This window comes from Micromys minutus (assembly GCF_963924665.1).
Source record: "Micromys minutus genome assembly, chromosome: 17".
Taxonomy (NCBI): Eukaryota; Metazoa; Chordata; class Mammalia; order Rodentia; family Muridae; genus Micromys; species Micromys minutus.
Window position 1 is genome coordinate 950228 of NC_137952.1, and position 17897 is coordinate 968124.

The 17897-nt window shown below is 42.6% G+C and overlaps 1 protein-coding gene across 1 annotated transcript in view; it reads left to right on the plus strand.

Annotated features, from left to right (window-relative positions):
• Positions 1–17897, plus strand: part of AGBL2 (AGBL carboxypeptidase 2) — a gene marked incomplete at both ends in the record, with an annotated part of 35280 nt that overhangs the window by 5024 nt on the left and 12359 nt on the right. The window contains 8 exon segments of the mRNA XM_080931760.1: positions 521–655; positions 3070–3123; positions 4348–4533; positions 6845–6952; positions 10548–10701; positions 13382–14161; positions 15377–15533; positions 16335–16461. Of these exon segments, the coding sequence (XP_080787886.1) occupies positions 521–655; positions 3070–3123; positions 4348–4533; positions 6845–6952; positions 10548–10701; positions 13382–14161; positions 15377–15533; positions 16335–16461 (1701 nt within the window).

The following is a 17897-nucleotide window of genomic DNA, read 5'->3' on the forward strand; positions in this document are numbered from 1 at the left end:
TTTGTTGAAGAGAGAGCTTCAGTTTGTCAGCTCCAATAAGCATCCTTAGGACGAAAAGGCCTTTGAAAGCCTTTGAAACCTTTAATCCAAACATTTGGATCTCTGAGTTTGAGGGCCTGGTCTACACAGTGAGTTCCAGGAGAGTCAAGGCTGCACAGTGAGACCTGTATTTTAGATTTAAAAAAGCTTTTGCCACAATAATTTGCTCCCACTCTGGTTCCTGCCTTCACTTGGATCTGGCTCCCCTACCTCCTAGAGACACTGGTTTTCTGCCTCCCAAGCTTTATTCCATTGTATTATGCTCTTAACTCTCTTCTCTGGCCAAATGGGAATAATTATTCTCCCTCTGCTTACATTGGAATGTTAAGAGATCTTTTAAAAATGGGATGTGTTATTTAAAAGGCCTGTGATAGACAGTGGTAATAAAAGTAACGGGTTGAGTAGTCGGGATTTTAATATTGACCTCAGGACCAGAGATACTGAACAAACCAGCAACTAGAACTAAACCACTTACTCTCAGCTCAGAAGAGCAGCCTACCAAACTCAGCCGCTCACCAGCGTGTTTGGAGGAACAGCCCTCGGTACATGTTGAATGGCTCTTTTGGAGAAAGAGATGACTTCATCTTGGACAGCTTGGAAAAAGAGATGCTTCTATGTGAGTACTAGCCAGTGGTCACTCCTCCAGCCTCCTACCCCCACCCAGAACCTTCCTTGAAAACTCCAGGAACCTCAGAGAACATGACATAATGTCAGAGAAGCCAAGCCACCAACTTGGACTCTTGATGTTTGTTTGTTTGTTTTTAGTGGTGGCATTTGTTTGGTATTAGTTTTTTTTCTGTATTTTATATTTGTGAGTGTGTATCTATGTGTGTGTGTGTCCAGGCATACCACAAACAGTGTGCATGTAGAGGTTAAATTTGTGGGATTGATTCTCTCCTTCTGCCATGTGTGTTCTGGGGGATCAAACACATGCCCTTATACCTTCTGAGCCATCTCACGAGCTCCAGAAGTGTGCTATAAATTCACTTAGCTTATAGGTTGAAATTAAGATTCTGTACATTCTGGACTTTCTCCTTCACATTTTTTGAAAATCTGTTAAGACCCTCATGAGAAAACACATTGTTTTTCACATTAGGTTGTTGTTGGATCTATATGGTCAAGATGCTTTGCTTAAGAGCAGAGGGAGTCAAAAATCCCAGCTAACTTAAACAAAAGTAATGTTATACATTTTAAACTAAAATATAGCTGTATCACTTCAGCCCCTCCCATGCCTCCTCCCTCCATCTTCCCATGTTCCCTCACTCACAAATCAATAGCCCTGTTTTCTTTGATTACTGCGGCCGTACTTATATATGGATTGTATGCTTAAGTCTAAAGACAACCTGCCGAGGCCTTTCCTCTGTTTTCGTGTATATGGTTCCAGGGACAACACCTTTGCCTTAGACAACCAATTAGGTGGCTCTTTCCTAGAAGAGGCAAATTTTCCCTTTCTGCCTCAGTTGCCTGTAGTTCTTTGTCTAGGGTTGGCTCCTCATGACATTTCACCCTTCCAAATTAGTTGCAGGATATTTGATCATACCATGATATTGTGTTATTTACTTAAAAACAAAAACAAAAAAAAAACTGTTTCTAGTTGTGCTGTGGCTCAGCCTTAGCAACACCTTTAATCCCAAACACTGTAGGTAAAGTCAGTTTGTAGAAGGAAGTAGACATGTCTGAAAGTGTCTAGATAGGGGCAGACAAAAGGATGAATCAGAGAAAGATTTGACAGACAAGGATGTGCCCAACTGTCATAAGAAAGAAGGGAAGCTATTAAAGGCACAATGCCAAAGAGAAAGGCAGCTTTACCAGGAGAGGTTTACAGAGACAGGTTGAAGAGAGAACATGCTAGACACTGTTAAAAACAGTATGAGCCAGAGAATGAGGAGGAGCCAGAAGATTAGAACAGATTGCCAAAGTTAATATGAGGCCAAGCAAAGCAATTCAGGAGAGACCGAGGGACAGGAGCCAGATTACTTATCTTGGAGAGGAGTTTAAGCCAAAACAGCTGAGTTGAACCAGCCCACTAGAATTTTAAGAACTATGAAGGGTGAGCTTACTCAGCTGTAAATTTCAGAGGCTGAACACATCCCACGCCTTTATAAGCTTATACAAAAGCTGGAGGCTTCCAGGACTAGACCTAGGCTAGCAGATGGAGACATTCAGCCCCTGAGATGACAGTTACTTCAGACAAATAAAAGAACGTGCACACAAGTTAGCATGTCTACTGATATTGGCCATTTCTGCAAGAGATTGTTTGACGGGAGACATCCCAGTATTCTGGCTCTTAAAATCTTTCTACCCTCTCTTCAGCAAGGTCTCCTCAGTTGTAAATGTAGATGATGTATCCTTTGGGGATGGGCTCCCTACAATCCATCTCTGCATTGTGTCCAGAGGTTTCTTCTGATGGTTTCCATCTGGTGTAAAGAAAAGCTTCTTTGATGGGGGTCAAAAGTTTTTAAAAGAATGTAGGTAACAAACAAACTAATACATTTTTTAAAGATAGCCTCTCAGGCGCTCTGGCTGACCTGAAACTCACTATGTAGACCAGGCTGGCCTCATATTCACAGAGATCAGCTTGCCTCTGCCTCCCAAAGGCTTCCCCCACTATGCCCAACAATATTTTATTTTTATTATTTTTAAGTTACACGTTTGTGTGTGTGTGTGTGTGTGTGTGTGTGTGTTGTATGGTTGTGTGCACATGAGTGCCCTGGAAATCAGGCTTGGGGATCCCCTACAGTTGGAATTACAGGAGGCTGTGAGTTCCCCTTCCAATTGGTGCTGGAAACTGAATCCAACCAGATCAGCAAACTCTTAATCCCAAAGCCATCCCTCCAGCCTCTGGCTTTCTTTTAAATTCACTTTGCCATCTTTCTGAGTGTTTATTGTCTTAGCCATTAATTACTGGGTAAAGACTTACATAGAAATTCAGGGGTGTGGTGTGGGGGTATAGAGGACAAAGAGATGGGAGACAGTGAACAAAAAAAAAAAAAAAAAAAAAGTAAAGAGGGCTCCCTTCTTTCTTCCTAGGGCCTTCCTGTTTATCTTCAACTGGGCATACTCAGATAGACACTGTAAACAGAGGTATCAAGCTTCAGATAAGTATAGCATGATTCTGAAATTCAATCTGTCATTTGCTGCACAATAAGTTTTGTTGTTAATGTGTGTGTTTGCATGGTGTGTGCTTGTATATGTGTTTGGGGTATGTATGTATACATTTAAAGGCCCGATGCCATACTGTGTCTTTGGTTGTTCTATGAAATGCCTCTCAACCTTGTTTCTTTGAGACCAGGTCTCTCTTTCTGAACCTGGAATTCACTGATTTGGCTACACTGCCTGGCCAGTGAGCTTCAGGGGACCCCTATTTCTGACCCATCCCTGGGGTTGCAGACCTGCACCCTTGTGTGCTTTTACATGGGTTCTGGTGTTGGAATTCATACCCTCTTCCTTGCTCAGCAAACAGTTTGCCACCTGAGCTGTCTCCTCAGCACCTGAGACTCTTTCTTCTTCTCTCTCTGTTTCTTCCTGTCCATCTGTCTGCCGTGTGTGTGTGTGTGTGTGTGTGTGTGTGTGTGTGTGTGTGTGTGTGTGTGTGTAGAGGCTGGAGGACAACACTAGATACCATTCTCAAAAATAATGTCTGAGCATATGTCACCATGCCCAGCGTTTATGCCTGTGTTCTGGACATTGAATTTAGGTGCAGTTCCTAAAGGGCTGTTTGTTTGTTGTTTGTTTGTGTGTTTGTTTGTGCATTCCTTCATAATGTTGATAGGAGAACAAAGTCCTCACTGTTGCAAGATCTTGGAACTACTAAATTGAATTTTAAAAATTTATGTGAAGCTGGATAGTGGTGGCACACACCTTCAATTCCATCACTCAGGAGGTAAAGGCAGGCAGAGCTGTGAGTTCAAGGCCAGCCTGGTCTACAGAGTGAGTTCCAGGACAGCCAGGGCTATACTGAGAAACCCTATTTTGAAAGAACAACAACAAAAACAAAAAAAAAATCTAGATAATGTAGAATTTTGACTTAATATTGTATAATTTTTATCTGTTATCTTAAACAGTATTTTTTAAAACCCTTTCATTGGTGTTCTTACCTAGCCTGGAAATCTCTGTGTAGACCATGCCGGCCTGGAACTCACAGAGATCTGCCTTCCTCTGCCTCCTGGTATTAAAACCTTTACACTCCTATACCCAGACTGAAATGTCTTAACATGGTGTTTTAAAAGATCCGATTATCATAAGAGGAGAGCAGATCTCTCCTGATGAAAGATAAGGCTGCTCAGGTTCTTCCTCTCCTCTCTGCAGACTCGCTTATGCTGAGCTCACCACTGCTGAGGAGCAGACAGCTTCTCTACGATGAGCTGGATGTGGTAAATCCACGCCTCCGAGAACCCCGAGAGCTCTTCTCATGTTTCTCTAACAGAGGGCCACTGCAGGCTCCAAGGTGGCCAATAGAATGTGAGGTCATCAAAGAAAATATTCATCACATTGGTAATAGGACGTGTGTGTGTGTGTGTGTGTGTGTGTGTGTGTGTGTTTCTGTGTCTGTGTGTCTGTTGTTTTATCTTACTTTATTACAAGGCTGTAGGGTTTTGAGTCACATGTGTGTACACAAAGTGCATGTGCACGTGGAAGACCTGCCTCAGGAGCCATCTGCCTTGATTTTTTAAGAGTGTCTCTCACTGGGACCTACACGTCCCACACTAGGCAAGTTTGGCTGGCCAGACAGCCATAGAGAACCTTCTTTGTCCACCTCTCAGGGCTGTACTTTACAGGTTTGTTCTCAGCTGCTGAGACACATGCACATTAATTAAATTAAATAGCCTATATCTGAACACAGGAAATCAGACTCAAGTCCTCATGTTTGCACAGTGAACATGGAGCCAACTTTTTAGCCTGTAGAATTTAGTCTTTTATGCTGACGTAGAAGACAAGGCAGGGTCTACATCTGATAACTCATTAAAACATAAACTAGAAGCTTCTGTACTTAGGATTGGGAAGATGGCTTCTCAGAGGCCAAAATTTACAAATACTTATGTCTGTTTTCCAGGCCTTTGTTCACTGTGGTTCTGTCACTGAGCTCCGGGTTCAGGGGTTCAGCCTGCAGAGTCTCTTTTGTAGTATAATTGTTCCTATCTGTGAGCTCTTGGTATACAGTCTTCTTTTGTTTGTTTTGGGGTTTTGTTTTTTGTTTGTCAAGAAGGAGGTTTCTCTGAACTCAGGCCTTTGTCCACTAGCCAGAGCTACAGAGTGAGACTCTGTCTCAAAAAGAAAAAAATGATGCAAAAGAGTGTGTACCAGTCGGGCCTTTAATCCCAGCACTCAGGAGACAGAGGCAGGCAGGCCTTTGTGAGTTCAAGGCCAACCTGGTCTACATAGTGAGTTGCTGGACATCCAGAGCTATTTAGAGAGTTACTGCCTCAAAACACAAAATGAGCTACAAAATTTCTGAATCTTAAATTTATTGCTGATAAAAAGGCTTTATTTTCTCTGAAACACAAAATGTACCTTCCTATAGTGCTAAAAACTGTTTCTGGGGCTGGAAAGATGGTTCTTCATCTATTGCTAGTAAAAGCAACTTGGGAAGGAAAGATTTTTTTATTTGGTTTACACATACATCACTGTTCATCATCAAAGGAAGTCAGGACAGGAACTCAAACACAACAGGAACTGGAGGCAGAGGCTGATGCAGAGGCCATGAAGGCGTGCTGCTTACTGGCTTGCTCCTCATAGCTTGCCCAACCTGCTTTCTCACAGAACCCAGGACAGGACCAGCCTAGGGGTGGCACCACTCACAATGGACTGTGCCTTTCCCAATCAATTATCAGTGAAGAAAATGCCCTATGGGCTTTCCCACAGCCCACTCTTCTAGAGGCATTTTCTCAATCAAGGTTCCTTCTTAAATGATTTTGGTTTGTGTCAAGTTGACATAGAACTATCTAACATAAAGCTCTTGCTTCTATTCCAGAGGATCCAAGTTCAGGTCCAGATGGCTCATGGCTCCCTTTAACCCCAGTTCCTGGGCATCTTCTGCCCTCCACAGGCACCTGCACATGCACACACACACACACACACACACACACACAGACACACACAGACACACACAGACACACACAGACACACACACACATTAAAATACAAAAAACTAAATAGCCTATGTCTGACCACATTTTCTTTACTTGAGGGAAACCCAGAGTCTAACTGACTAACATACAAGCCTGACCACCTGAGTGTGAACTCCAGAATCAATGTAGAGAGCTCCACACGATGGAGGGCATCCATTGTAATCCCAGCACTCTTGGAAGATGCAGACAGAATTGTGTAAGTGTGAGGTCCAGCTAGCTTTGAAGAATTGTCGAGGGGAAGAACAGAGACACTGCCTTAAACATGCGGATGAGAAGTCCTGAAGGCTATCCTCAGAGCTGTGCACACACACATACAGACACACACAAACACACACACATAAACACATGCACATGAACACACACATAAACACATAAACTCGTATACACACACATACATACACACACACATTTTAAAAACATTTATAATTTTGCTGTAGATATATCAAGTGCTGGGGTAGAACCCAGGACCCTGTGCATGCTAGACACATACTGCCTGTTCAGTGTCTGCCCATAGTCATCATGGATAGAAGCATGACACTGAATTCATAAACAGACTAGAAACTGGGAATGAGAAGTAGGTTGGGTTGGACCATTAATCATTTGAGTAAAAATAGTTTTATGTTAATTTAATTATATATCATTTTTTATTCTGTACTTTTGAACATATCTTCTTTCAGAATGGGTTCCACTTCAACCAGAATATTTCTACCAACCTACAGGAAATGAAAAGATCCCAGAGATTGTGGGAGAAGAGCAAGGTACAGTTGTGTACCAGCTAGACTCAGGTACTGTCATTGTCATTGCACTGAATAGTGAGTGATTAACTATAATAAAGTCACAGTAAACAGTGTGTACAATAAAAGTGATTTTAATTTTTAAAAATGGATTCCCGCGTCTATATGTTGATGGGCAGACCTGTCACAGTGCGTGCTCAGAGGTCACAGGACAGCTCAAGGTAGCTCTCTCTCCTTGATGTGGGTTCCAAGGGGACAATAAAAAGTCTTCAGGCTGCTCAGCCAGCTCCTTGACGCACCGAGCCATCTTGCCAGCCCTAGATAACTTTGTGTCTTTTCTTTTTCACAATCATTTGTGTGTGAATGAGGAGGACACACTCTACAGGAAAAGGGCAGGGACACGTTCTGAGGTCATGTCTCTCCTTCTCCCACACAGGACCCATTACTTGAGCTCAGGTCGTCTGGCTTCGATCGCGAGTTCCTTTACTTGTCAAATCTCTCCGGCCCCAGTAGTGACCTTTAAACCTGACACTTTAACAATAATGATCTGTCTTCTCCCTGTGTGGAAGCTTTGACAGTCAACTCAAGGAGATCCACCTGCCTCTACCACCCAAGTGCTGGGGTTATATTTGCACACCCCATGTCTCGCACAAATGTTACTATGTTGCAGAAGTTAGGTGCCTTAAATGTTACTTTGAAATGTTAAAGAAAACAATGAAATGTCTATATTAATGACATCTCTTTGCTAAGCAGTGCTTTGCAGTTCTGGGCTTTTAGCTAACTGGGCCTCTGTGACCTCAGCTTTACCTCTGCTACTGGCTCCTCTGTGCTTTGTTATTTTCTTGTTTCACTTTTAATTTTATTTATTTCATGTATATGAGTATATTGTAGCTGTCTTCAGACACACCAGGAGAGGGCATCAGATCTCATTTCAGATGGTTGTGAGCCACCATATGGTTGCTGGGATTTGAACTCGGGACCTCTGGGAGAGCAATCAGTGCTCTTAACCACTGAGCCACCTCTTCAGCCCTCATTTTCTCTTGTGATCCCTTTGTTTTTTATACACATGTTGTAGTTTATTCTCCAGATGTGTGTTATCTAAACTGTTCAGTCACAAGATTGCATATGAAAGCAAAAGTCATAACAGGGACCAATTATAAAAAACAGTGCTCTGAGGCTGAGAGTGGTGTACACCCTTTTAATCCCAGCACTTGGGAGGCATAGGCAAGCAGATCTCAGAGTTCAAGCCCAGCCTGGCTTACAAAGAGAGCTCCAGGCCAGCCAAGGCTACATACATGCATACATACATACATACATACATATGATTATATGATTAAATATGTACATATCCTTGAGGCTAGAGAGATAGCTTAGAAGTTCAGAACATACTTCCAGAGGACTTGAGTTTGGTTGTCACCATCCATATTGGGTGGGTCACAACCTCCTGTAACTCCAGCTCCAGAGAATTCAGTGTCCTCTTCTGGTCTCCATGGGCAGACCACTTGCACATATGTGGCCTGCACATACAAATGAATAAAAAATACATTAAAAGATGAGATTCCTTACAAACACTGCTATTTGTTTAATGCCCCATAGTCAACACACTTGGTCGCAGTAGCCTGAATATTGGTGAGTGTTAACATCTGAAATATATAATGCATATAATGTTATTTGTATTATCTATGATTTTAATAAATATAATACAGGTGTAGCAAAATTAATTACCATTGTTATCTTCATAAGAAATGCAGGATCTTATAAAGTATCTAATAAAAATTAAAATTGCTTAAACCACAAAGTCATTGACAAATAAGTAATAAAATAAATTTTCCTCAAATGAACAAAAATATCAGAGAAAGACAATAAAGTAGGGTTTTTAGAACACAATGCTAACTATACTGTGGGACAAAAAGAAATCTTTGAAACTATGACCATCTAAAGTATCTTTTTCAGCAATAACTGAGGATAGTGGGTTGGGAATATAGTTAGATGGTGAAGCACTTGCTTAGCAGTCCCAAAACTCTGGGTTCAGTTTGCAGCACCAGAGAGTAGATAGCACCAAGAAGACAAGCAGAAAGATCAGAGACTCAAGCATATATTGGGCTATCCTGGGCTACATAGGGAGGTCCAAACCAGCTTATACACATGAGACCCTGGCTCAAAAAAGAAAAAGAAAAGAACTGAGAGGTCTGGTGTAGCACATACCATTGAAGCCAGCAGAGACAGAGGCAGAGGCAGGAGGATGTCTGTGAGTTGAGGCCAGTCTCATCTACTTAGCAACTTCCAGGCTAGCAAGAGCTACACACATGCAGAAAGAGACTTCTCAAAAGAACTAAAAAAAAAAAAAAAAAAAAAAAAAAAAAAAAAAAAAAAAAAAAAAAGATGTAATATCCTCACTGAATTGTTCACAAAGCCATGACAAAATTTTTAAACAGTTTATTATTCCAAGAATCAGGAAGGAGGGATTATAAATAACCTCCTTTTAAAAAAAAAATTACATGTATTTACTGTGGGGGAGGGGCATGTATACCCATACCTGAATTTTCTTAAGTTTCAGTTCTTGTTGTAGCTTTGTTTTATGCTTTTTAAAAAGTCAATAGTATTTGAGCCTTTTGTTTGTTTGTTTGTAGCCCTGACTGTCCTGAAACTCAGTGTGTAGACCAGGCTGGCCTCAAACTCTGAGATCTGCCTGCTTCTGCTGGTACTAAAGGCATGTGCCACCATGCCTAGCCAAGGATTCTTTTTTTTTAAAGATTTTTGTCTTTAATTATGTCTACCTGTGTGTAGGTATGTGTATGTGTGTGTGTGTGTGTGAATAGAGCGTTCTCTAAGATCAGAAGAGGTTGTTAGATCCACTGGACCTAGAATTGCAAGTCCTTAGAGCCTCCTCACATGGGAGCCGGAAGCCAGACTCCCACGGTTTGAGACACAGTGCTTAGCATAGCCTGCACTTCCCTGGATCACCACCATTCTGATTCTAGGCAAACCCACCCACCCAGTTTCCCTCAAACTTCTATTTTTATTTTATTTGTTAAGGATATGCCAAAACAGTATACGCAGTATACTTTATTTTCCATTATCTTTTTAAAAATTGATAGGTCCTACTTTATAGAACAGGATTGCAAATGCTTGAGAGCTTCTTTGGAAAGCAGCCAAATCACCGCTGTGTGTGACTTCATCGGTGTCAGGCGTTAGTTTGGCGCTGGCGTTTGCTGTGGTTTGCTGTGTACCCTGGATTAGGACAGTCCAACATCAGCTGCCTCCACAGTTTCAGGAAGCTGGGCCAGGGCATGGTTTTCCATCATCACCTCTAAAATCAGGACTGAGATGGAAATGAGAGGTCTCTGCTGTGCCAAGGATCTGACTCAAAGGAAATACTCCAAACCACTTACAGACTTCAGAGTGGTGCTGTTGAAAATTAAGGTCTGCTGCTTAGAGTGATGTTGGTAGAACACTGGCCTGGAAGGGTGAGGCCCGCACTCATTACTACATGCAAAAACATGTAACATGTATAAGGCCCAGGGTCCCAGTAAGGACAATAAATAATCCGTTGAATATTTATAGGGTTGATAGGGCTCAGTAAAGACTTGCTGAACTGATGAGTTCTGAGCAGGACCTCACCTCACAGCATCTTTCTCCTCTGTAGTGCTGACAGAGGGCACCTTTTTCAGCAGTTCCAGAATAGGAGGCAAACAAGGAGTCATCAAGGAACTAGCTGTCACACTGCAAGGGCCGGAAGACGATACTCTACTGTTTGAATCAAGGTTTGAGAGTGGGAACCTACAGAAAGCTGTCAGAGTGTGAGTAACGAAGCGTTTCTCAAAGGGTGTGGCTAAGGGGCTGAGACTTGTCCCTAGGAATGATTTCGAGACTTTGGAACGTTTGCAAGAGAGAGGTGGCAGAAAACATAGTAAGGGGCTGACAAAGAATTGAATAATTATTGCTGATTTTCCCCCAGAATAAAGCATTAAGCTATTTCTTCTGCTTATAAAAGGAAAAGGAGCTCACTTAAAAGTTGTATCGGGCTGGAGAGATGGTTCAGTGGTTAAGAGCACTGACTGGTTTCCCAGAGGTCATGAGTTCAAATTTCCAGCAACCACGTGGTGGTTCACAACCATCTGTAATGGGATCTGATGCCCTCTGCTGGTGTGTCTGAGGACAGTTACAGTGTGCCCATACATATTAAATAAATAAATCTTTAAGAAAAGATAATCATAGATAAAAAGTTTTATCAGTGGCCAGCAAGATGACTCAATGTGTAAGGTCACTTGCCCTGTCAAGTCTACAGCTTGACTTCCATCCCTAGACCCCATGTGAACATGAAAGTAGAGAAACAAGGTTAGTCTGTCCCCCATACAGATGCCATGGCACACACACCCTTGTACACACAACAATAAAAATGATACATAAGGCTTTAATATTTGTTATTAGTAAAAAAAATCTATACAACATAAAAATCTCGATATGTAAGAACTATTAGCGGTTTGGCATATATACACAAATGCTTATGTGTAATATATATTATATATATGTATATGCCTCCTTATTTTTATTTGTGAATAAAATGGCTTGTGCTTTCTGCCTAGTTGGGTGTCTGAGGGAGGAGGATTGCTTATGCCTAGGAGTCCAGTGCCAGCCTGATTAACGATGTAAGACCTTGTCTCTAAGTGAAGCATGCATGCAGTTTAATTTTATATGTATCTTGTATCTTATTTATCCTATCTTTGAAGATTACAATTACCAATAATCTTTGTTTAATTACCTTAAAGACTAAACACCCTTACGAATTATGTTTTTAAATATTTGTGGTCTTTTTTAAAAGATTTATTTATGTATTATATATAAGAACACTGTAGCTGTCCTCAGACACACCAGGAGAGGGCATTGGATAGCATTACAGATGGTTGTGAGTCACTATGTGGTTGCTGGGATTTGAACTCAGATCCTCTGGAAGAGCAGTCAGTCCTCTTAACCACTGAGCCATCTCTCCAGCCCATATTTGTAGCTTACTCCATCTTACAGGATAAGTTCTAAAAAGAAAATGATTAGGTCAAAGTCTTTAGATGCTTTAAGCCTTGCTGGTTATCAGCCCGTGACCTTCCATTGCGACTTGAGTTCCCTTCAGAGGTCGTGGAAAGGCCTCTTTCCTAATGCTGACCAGATAAAGCAGGAAGGCTCATTTAAAAACTGACCCCAAGAACAGGGTATAGTGGTGCGTGCCTTTAATCTCAGTTCTCTGGAGGCTGAGGCAGGTGGATCTCTGTGAGTTGGAGGCTAACCTGGTCTACAGAGGGTATTTCAGAACAGCCTGGGCTATGTAAAGAGACCCTATCCCAAAACAAACAAAAAACAGTTGAACCCAGGGCTGGAGCAAATGGCTCAGCAGTTGTGAGCACTTCTTGCCTTTGCAGAAAAGCCGGGTTTGGATCCCAGCATCCACAAGGTTGGACCCTCCTCTTCTGATCCTCGAAGACACTAGGCACACGCATGGCACATGTGACATCCATACACATAAATCTAAAGGAAAACTTAAATCGAGCTTAGTGCCTGACACATCCTAAGCACGTGCCCTACCACCAAACTATCCCTACCCCCGTCCACTTTTAATTTCAGTATGCACCTTAATTATGCACAGGGCGAATATCTTTTTTTTTTCTTACCATATACATTTCCCTTTGGGAATTCATTTCCCATCTCTATTTTTCTTGTTATTTGGGGGGAGACAGGATTTATTAAGCTTCTGAGATTGGCCTTAACTTTACAGTCCTCCTGCTTCAGGGTCCAAGTGCTAGGATAATGGCTGTTCACCACTATGCCTACTTTCTTCCTTTAAAAAAAAATTCTCTCCTGGAGAGGAAAGAACACACATTTGTCATGCCACACAAGCATGCAGACTGGTGATTAGAGATGAAAATAACACTAGGGTTTGAGAGTTTTCAAAATGTGACCTCATCTGTAAGACGGATGGCTGGCATAGCCAAGAGAGGGCACTGTTCAGTGTTTCAGAAAACAGACAGCAGTGACTAGAAACTGCTAGAGAGAGCTTCCCAACCTACCAAATGTTGACAGAACCTCCAAGCGTCCCATAGCAGTAAGCACGTTTGTTTGGCTTCACGTTTTCCCTAATGTCAAAAACCCTAGGTAACTCAGGCTAGCCTCAAACTCACTATATAATTCAGACTGACTTGAAAACTGTGAGCCTCCTGCCTCAGCCTCCCAAGTGCCAGGGCTGTAGGGATGTCCCACCACACCCAGCTCCCAGTGAGATCTGGGACTCTTCTCTCTCTGTCCCAAACTCTCCTCCTGCAAGTTTCACTAGTTTATTATGTGACTTGGTGAAGTGGGTAAGCTAGAAAAGAAATGTTTGCTGTGGCAAGCAGCGTGGTCCCTCTGTGTTTACGAGAAAACAATGCTTTCCCGTACATGCTTTGAGAGGGAGGTTGTAGAAAGGTTCTTCCATTTTTTTCCTTTCCATTACAGAGGTATCTATGAGTATGAACTCACACTGCGAACTGACCTCTACACCGACAAGCATACACAGTGGTTTTACTTCAGAGTTCAGAACACCAGAAAAGATGTCACCTATCGCTTCACGATTGTCAACTTGCTGAAACCCAAAAGCCTTTACGCAGTAGGGATGAAGCCTCTCATGTACTCGCAGCTGGATGCCACCATCTACAACATTGGCTGGAGGAGAGAAGGCCGTGAAATCAAGTACTATAAGAACAACATGGGCGATGGGCAGCCCTTGTACTGTCTCACCTGGACCATTCAGTTTCCTCACGACCAGGACACTTGCTTCTTTGCACACTTTTACCCCTATACTTACACTGACTTGCAATGCTATCTCTTGTCAGTAGCAAACAACCCCGTCCAGTCTCAGTTCTGCAAGCTCCGAGCTTTATGCAGGAGCTTAGCAGGGAACACGGTCTACCTGCTCACCATCACCAATCCGTCCAGGACCCCTCAAGAGGCGGCTGCAAAGAAAGCTGTGGTGTTGAGTGCCAGAGTCCACCCTGGAGAAAGCAACGGCTCCTGGATCATGAACGGCTTTTTGGACTTCATCCTTAGCAACTCTCCAGATGCCCAGCTCCTCAGGGATATCTTTGTCTTCAAGGTGATCCCCATGTTAAACCCAGATGGTGTGATAGTGGGGAATTATCGGTGCTCGCTGGCTGGAAGGGACTTGAACAGGCATTATAAAACTGGTCTCAAGGATTCCTTCCCTTGCATTTGGTACACCAAGAACATGATCAAAAGGTGAGAGCTCTTCACTGATAACTCGGAATGCTGTGAGTGTGCATTAGGTCAGATACTCATACCTTATGAGGGGAAGAGCTGGTCTCTTGTTCGAGGAGTCCGGTATGGCTTTGACAGTCCTTGCAGTCATGGGTTAATTTTCAGACCTTTAAATCACATGGAATCTCCAAAAGAAAATTAAGCACAAATCAACATGTCAGCCAAATATTTCACTTGCTACCCACCCGCTGGAATTGAATTTAAGGCTTAACACATGATAGATAGGCAAGTACTCTACCACTGGGCAGTATTCCCAATTTTATCTTTTTTTTTTTTTTTTTTTTTTTTTTGAGACAGAAACTCCCCCTGAACCTAGAGCTTCCTGTTTCTGGCTGACTGTCCAGCCCCCGGGATCCCCCCACCCATTATTTTCTCCTTGTTGAACTTTACATGGCTCCTCATGCTCACCAAGTGAACACTTTACCAACTGAGCCATCTCTCTGGGTCATCTGTTTGGTGTTTGTTTCTGATGGAAGGTCTGGTGTGGGATTCACTGTGCAGACCAGATTGGTCTCATACTACGGAGATTTGCCTGCCTCTACTGGCAGTAAAGGCTTGTGCCCCAGGCTGGGCTCAGCTGTTTTCTTTTTAAGTCAAACAATTGGATGAGAAAGGTCAGGGCAGTTTTACTGTTCCTGTGGAACAGTGTGAGTGTGAAGGAAGAGACACTGTAATCAGTGCTTTACACCTTGGCCTGTTGACTCTCCCATAAACCCCCCTAGATTACATGTGGTTAACATCCACTGTTGTATACAATAAGGAAACTGAGTTTCAAAGCTGTTAAACAACTTAAACAAAGGTTTCACAGCTAGTAAGCACCAGGGTAGGCATTTGAACATAGGCTTTCTGACTCAGAAACTGATATTGCCATATGTTACTCCTAAGGAAGAAAAAGTAACACATTAATCTGCACTTCTCAAGTCTGTGTGAAAGCAGCTTGAAGCTCTCAGGTAATCGCACCCATCTTCCATTCCACTGGAAGTGAGCACATAGCAGATAAAATCTGAATGAAAGTTCATAAGCACACCTGTGTGAACAGATAGGAGAGGAGTTGGGCAGACATGTTTGGTCAACGTGAGAGGATTCCTTTTACTATTGACAGATTCTGTGACCATAGAAAGCAAGTGATTTAATGAGTCTGGATGTCCACTGCACCCTTTCTTTGTCCCTCAATAGACTTCTGGAAGAGAGAGAGGTTCTCTTGTACTGTGATTTCCATGGGCACAGCCGCAAGAACAACATCTTTCTGTATGGTTGTCACAGCAACAGCCGCAAGCACTGGCTTCATGAGCGGGTCTTTCCTTTAATGTTGAGCAAGAATGCACCAGACAAGGTAAGCATGCTACAGCCCTGGTGATGCCAAGCTGAACTGGGCATAAAAGGCAAAGGAAGGCATCAGACTCTGAGTAAAAAGCTTAACACCACAGAGACAGGGAGAGCTCAGAAACTATGGGGGTGAGAAACATAAATCAAAATTCATATTTAGATGCCAGGCAGTTGTGACACACTGCCTTTAATCACAGCAGGCAGAAGGCAGATCTCGGTGATTTCGAGACCAGCCTGATCTACAGAGTAAGTTCCGGGACATCTAGAGGCATTACACAGAAAAACCCTGTCTCAAAAACCAAAGGGAAAAAATCTTATTTGGGAAAAAAACTAGATCTGAAAGTTCATATTTTGCGACAGAAATGATAGAGCCCATGTGGAACACACACATGGAATCCCAGTGTTCAAACGGTGGAGGCAGAAGGGTCGGAAGCCTTTGGGGGCTACATGTCAGGAAAAGACTTAAGAAAACCAGGTGTGTCAGTGTTCCCAGATCCCGGGGATTCTCATCTGGCAAGGCACTCTGGAAAATAAAGCTGGACAGTGGAGTCATCTGTTTCTTTGCCTTGGAAGATCAAAGTCCACATTAAATTCTGAGAGACCTGGTATCTCCCCAACCCAGGCAATTGCAGAGCTCCTTACCTGATACCAACATTTTATTGTTCAAAAGTGTCCTGATGCAATATGCTCTAGAAAATAACATGTAAGAAGCTCCCAAAGACCCATTCTTGTTTTCATATTAATGATTCTTAGACATCTTGTACTTGCTAGTTTAGATAATTAACAAAGACGGTGGGTCTCTCTCTAGTTCTCTTTCGACAGCTGCAACTTTAAGGTCCAAAAATGCAAAGAAGGGACGGGAAGAGTGGTGATGTGGAGGATGGGCATCATCAACAGCTACACTATGGAGTCTACCTTTGGCGGGTCTACCCTGGGTAAGAGGAGAGTCCGGCAAGGGAAAGCCAGGTGGGGAAGGCTGCAGAAGGGAATTCCAAACACCGTGTGGGACCTGGATCAGAAAGGTTACGTTTGGACTTCCAGCTGCACTTATCAGTTCTGTGACCCTGGGTCAGTTGTCCAACGTCTTTGAGGCTCATATTCCCTCTAAATGATGAAAATAACACCAGACTGTAAATATTGCTTTACTATGTAGCACCGGCTACCATAATAATGAACTGTTTCATTGTCAAAGAGTCTTCTGAACCATACTGAAGCTAGAAGAGCTATCCTCTCCAGAAACACACTATTCCAGAGTAAAAAAGTGGTATTTTAAGCTTACTGTTATTTTTATTCATGTGCATTGTGTCTGTCTGTCTGTATAATGTGGGAGGGTGGAGGTGGGGTGTGTATGTATACTGTGTGTGTATGTGTGTGTGTGTGTGTGTGTGTGTATATGTGTGCCATGTGTATGTATACTGTGTGTGTGTGTGTGTGTGTGTATGTGTGCCATGTGTATGTATACTGTGTGTGTACTGTCTCTGTGTATGGTGTGATGAGATGTGAGTGTGTGTGTGTGTTTGTGTATGTTGTTGTGGGTTGGAGTCAGAAAAAGGTGTTAGATCCCTGGAGCTGGAGTTTTAGGCAGTTGTATGTGACCCAATGTGGGTGCTGACACCAATCTGGTCCTGTGGAAGCACTATTAATGCTGAGCCATTTCTCCAGCCCTTTGAGGATGGTATTTTTCTAAAAAGCTGTTCACAACATAGATTTGCACTTAGCCAGTAAGATTTAGGAAGGTGGGAAGACGGCTTACTTGTAAAGAGCACTGCTCTTGAAGAGGATCTGGGTTCAATTTCCAGTACCTCTGTGCTAACAACCATCAGTAATTCTAGTTGCAGGGGATCTAACACCCTCTTCTGACCTTCAAACTCACCAAATATTCATGGTGCAGCCGTACATGAAGAAAAACGTTTATATTCATAAATAAATACGAAATTTTTAAAAAGATTTTTTTATTTAATGTCTGTGAGCACACTGCAGCTGTCTTCAGACACACCAGAAGAGGGCATCAGATCTCAGTACAGATGGTTGTGAGCCACCATGTGGTTGCTGGGAACTGAACTTAGGACCTCTGTGCTCTTAACCACTGAGCCATCTCTCCAGCCCATGAATATTTTTAAAATAAAAGATTTAGGGCTGGAGAGAGAACAGTGGCTAAGAATGCTCACCATTCCTGCAGAAGATCTAGATTCAGTCCTAGCAGCGATGTCGTCAGACAGCTCACAATGCCTAGAACTCCAGCTCCAGAGGAACAAACACTTCTGGTCTCCCTGGGCACATGTGCACAGAAACATATAACTACACATAACTAAATTAAAATTGTTTTATATTCGTGTGTGTGTGTGTGTGTGTGTGTGTTGTCTACACCGTG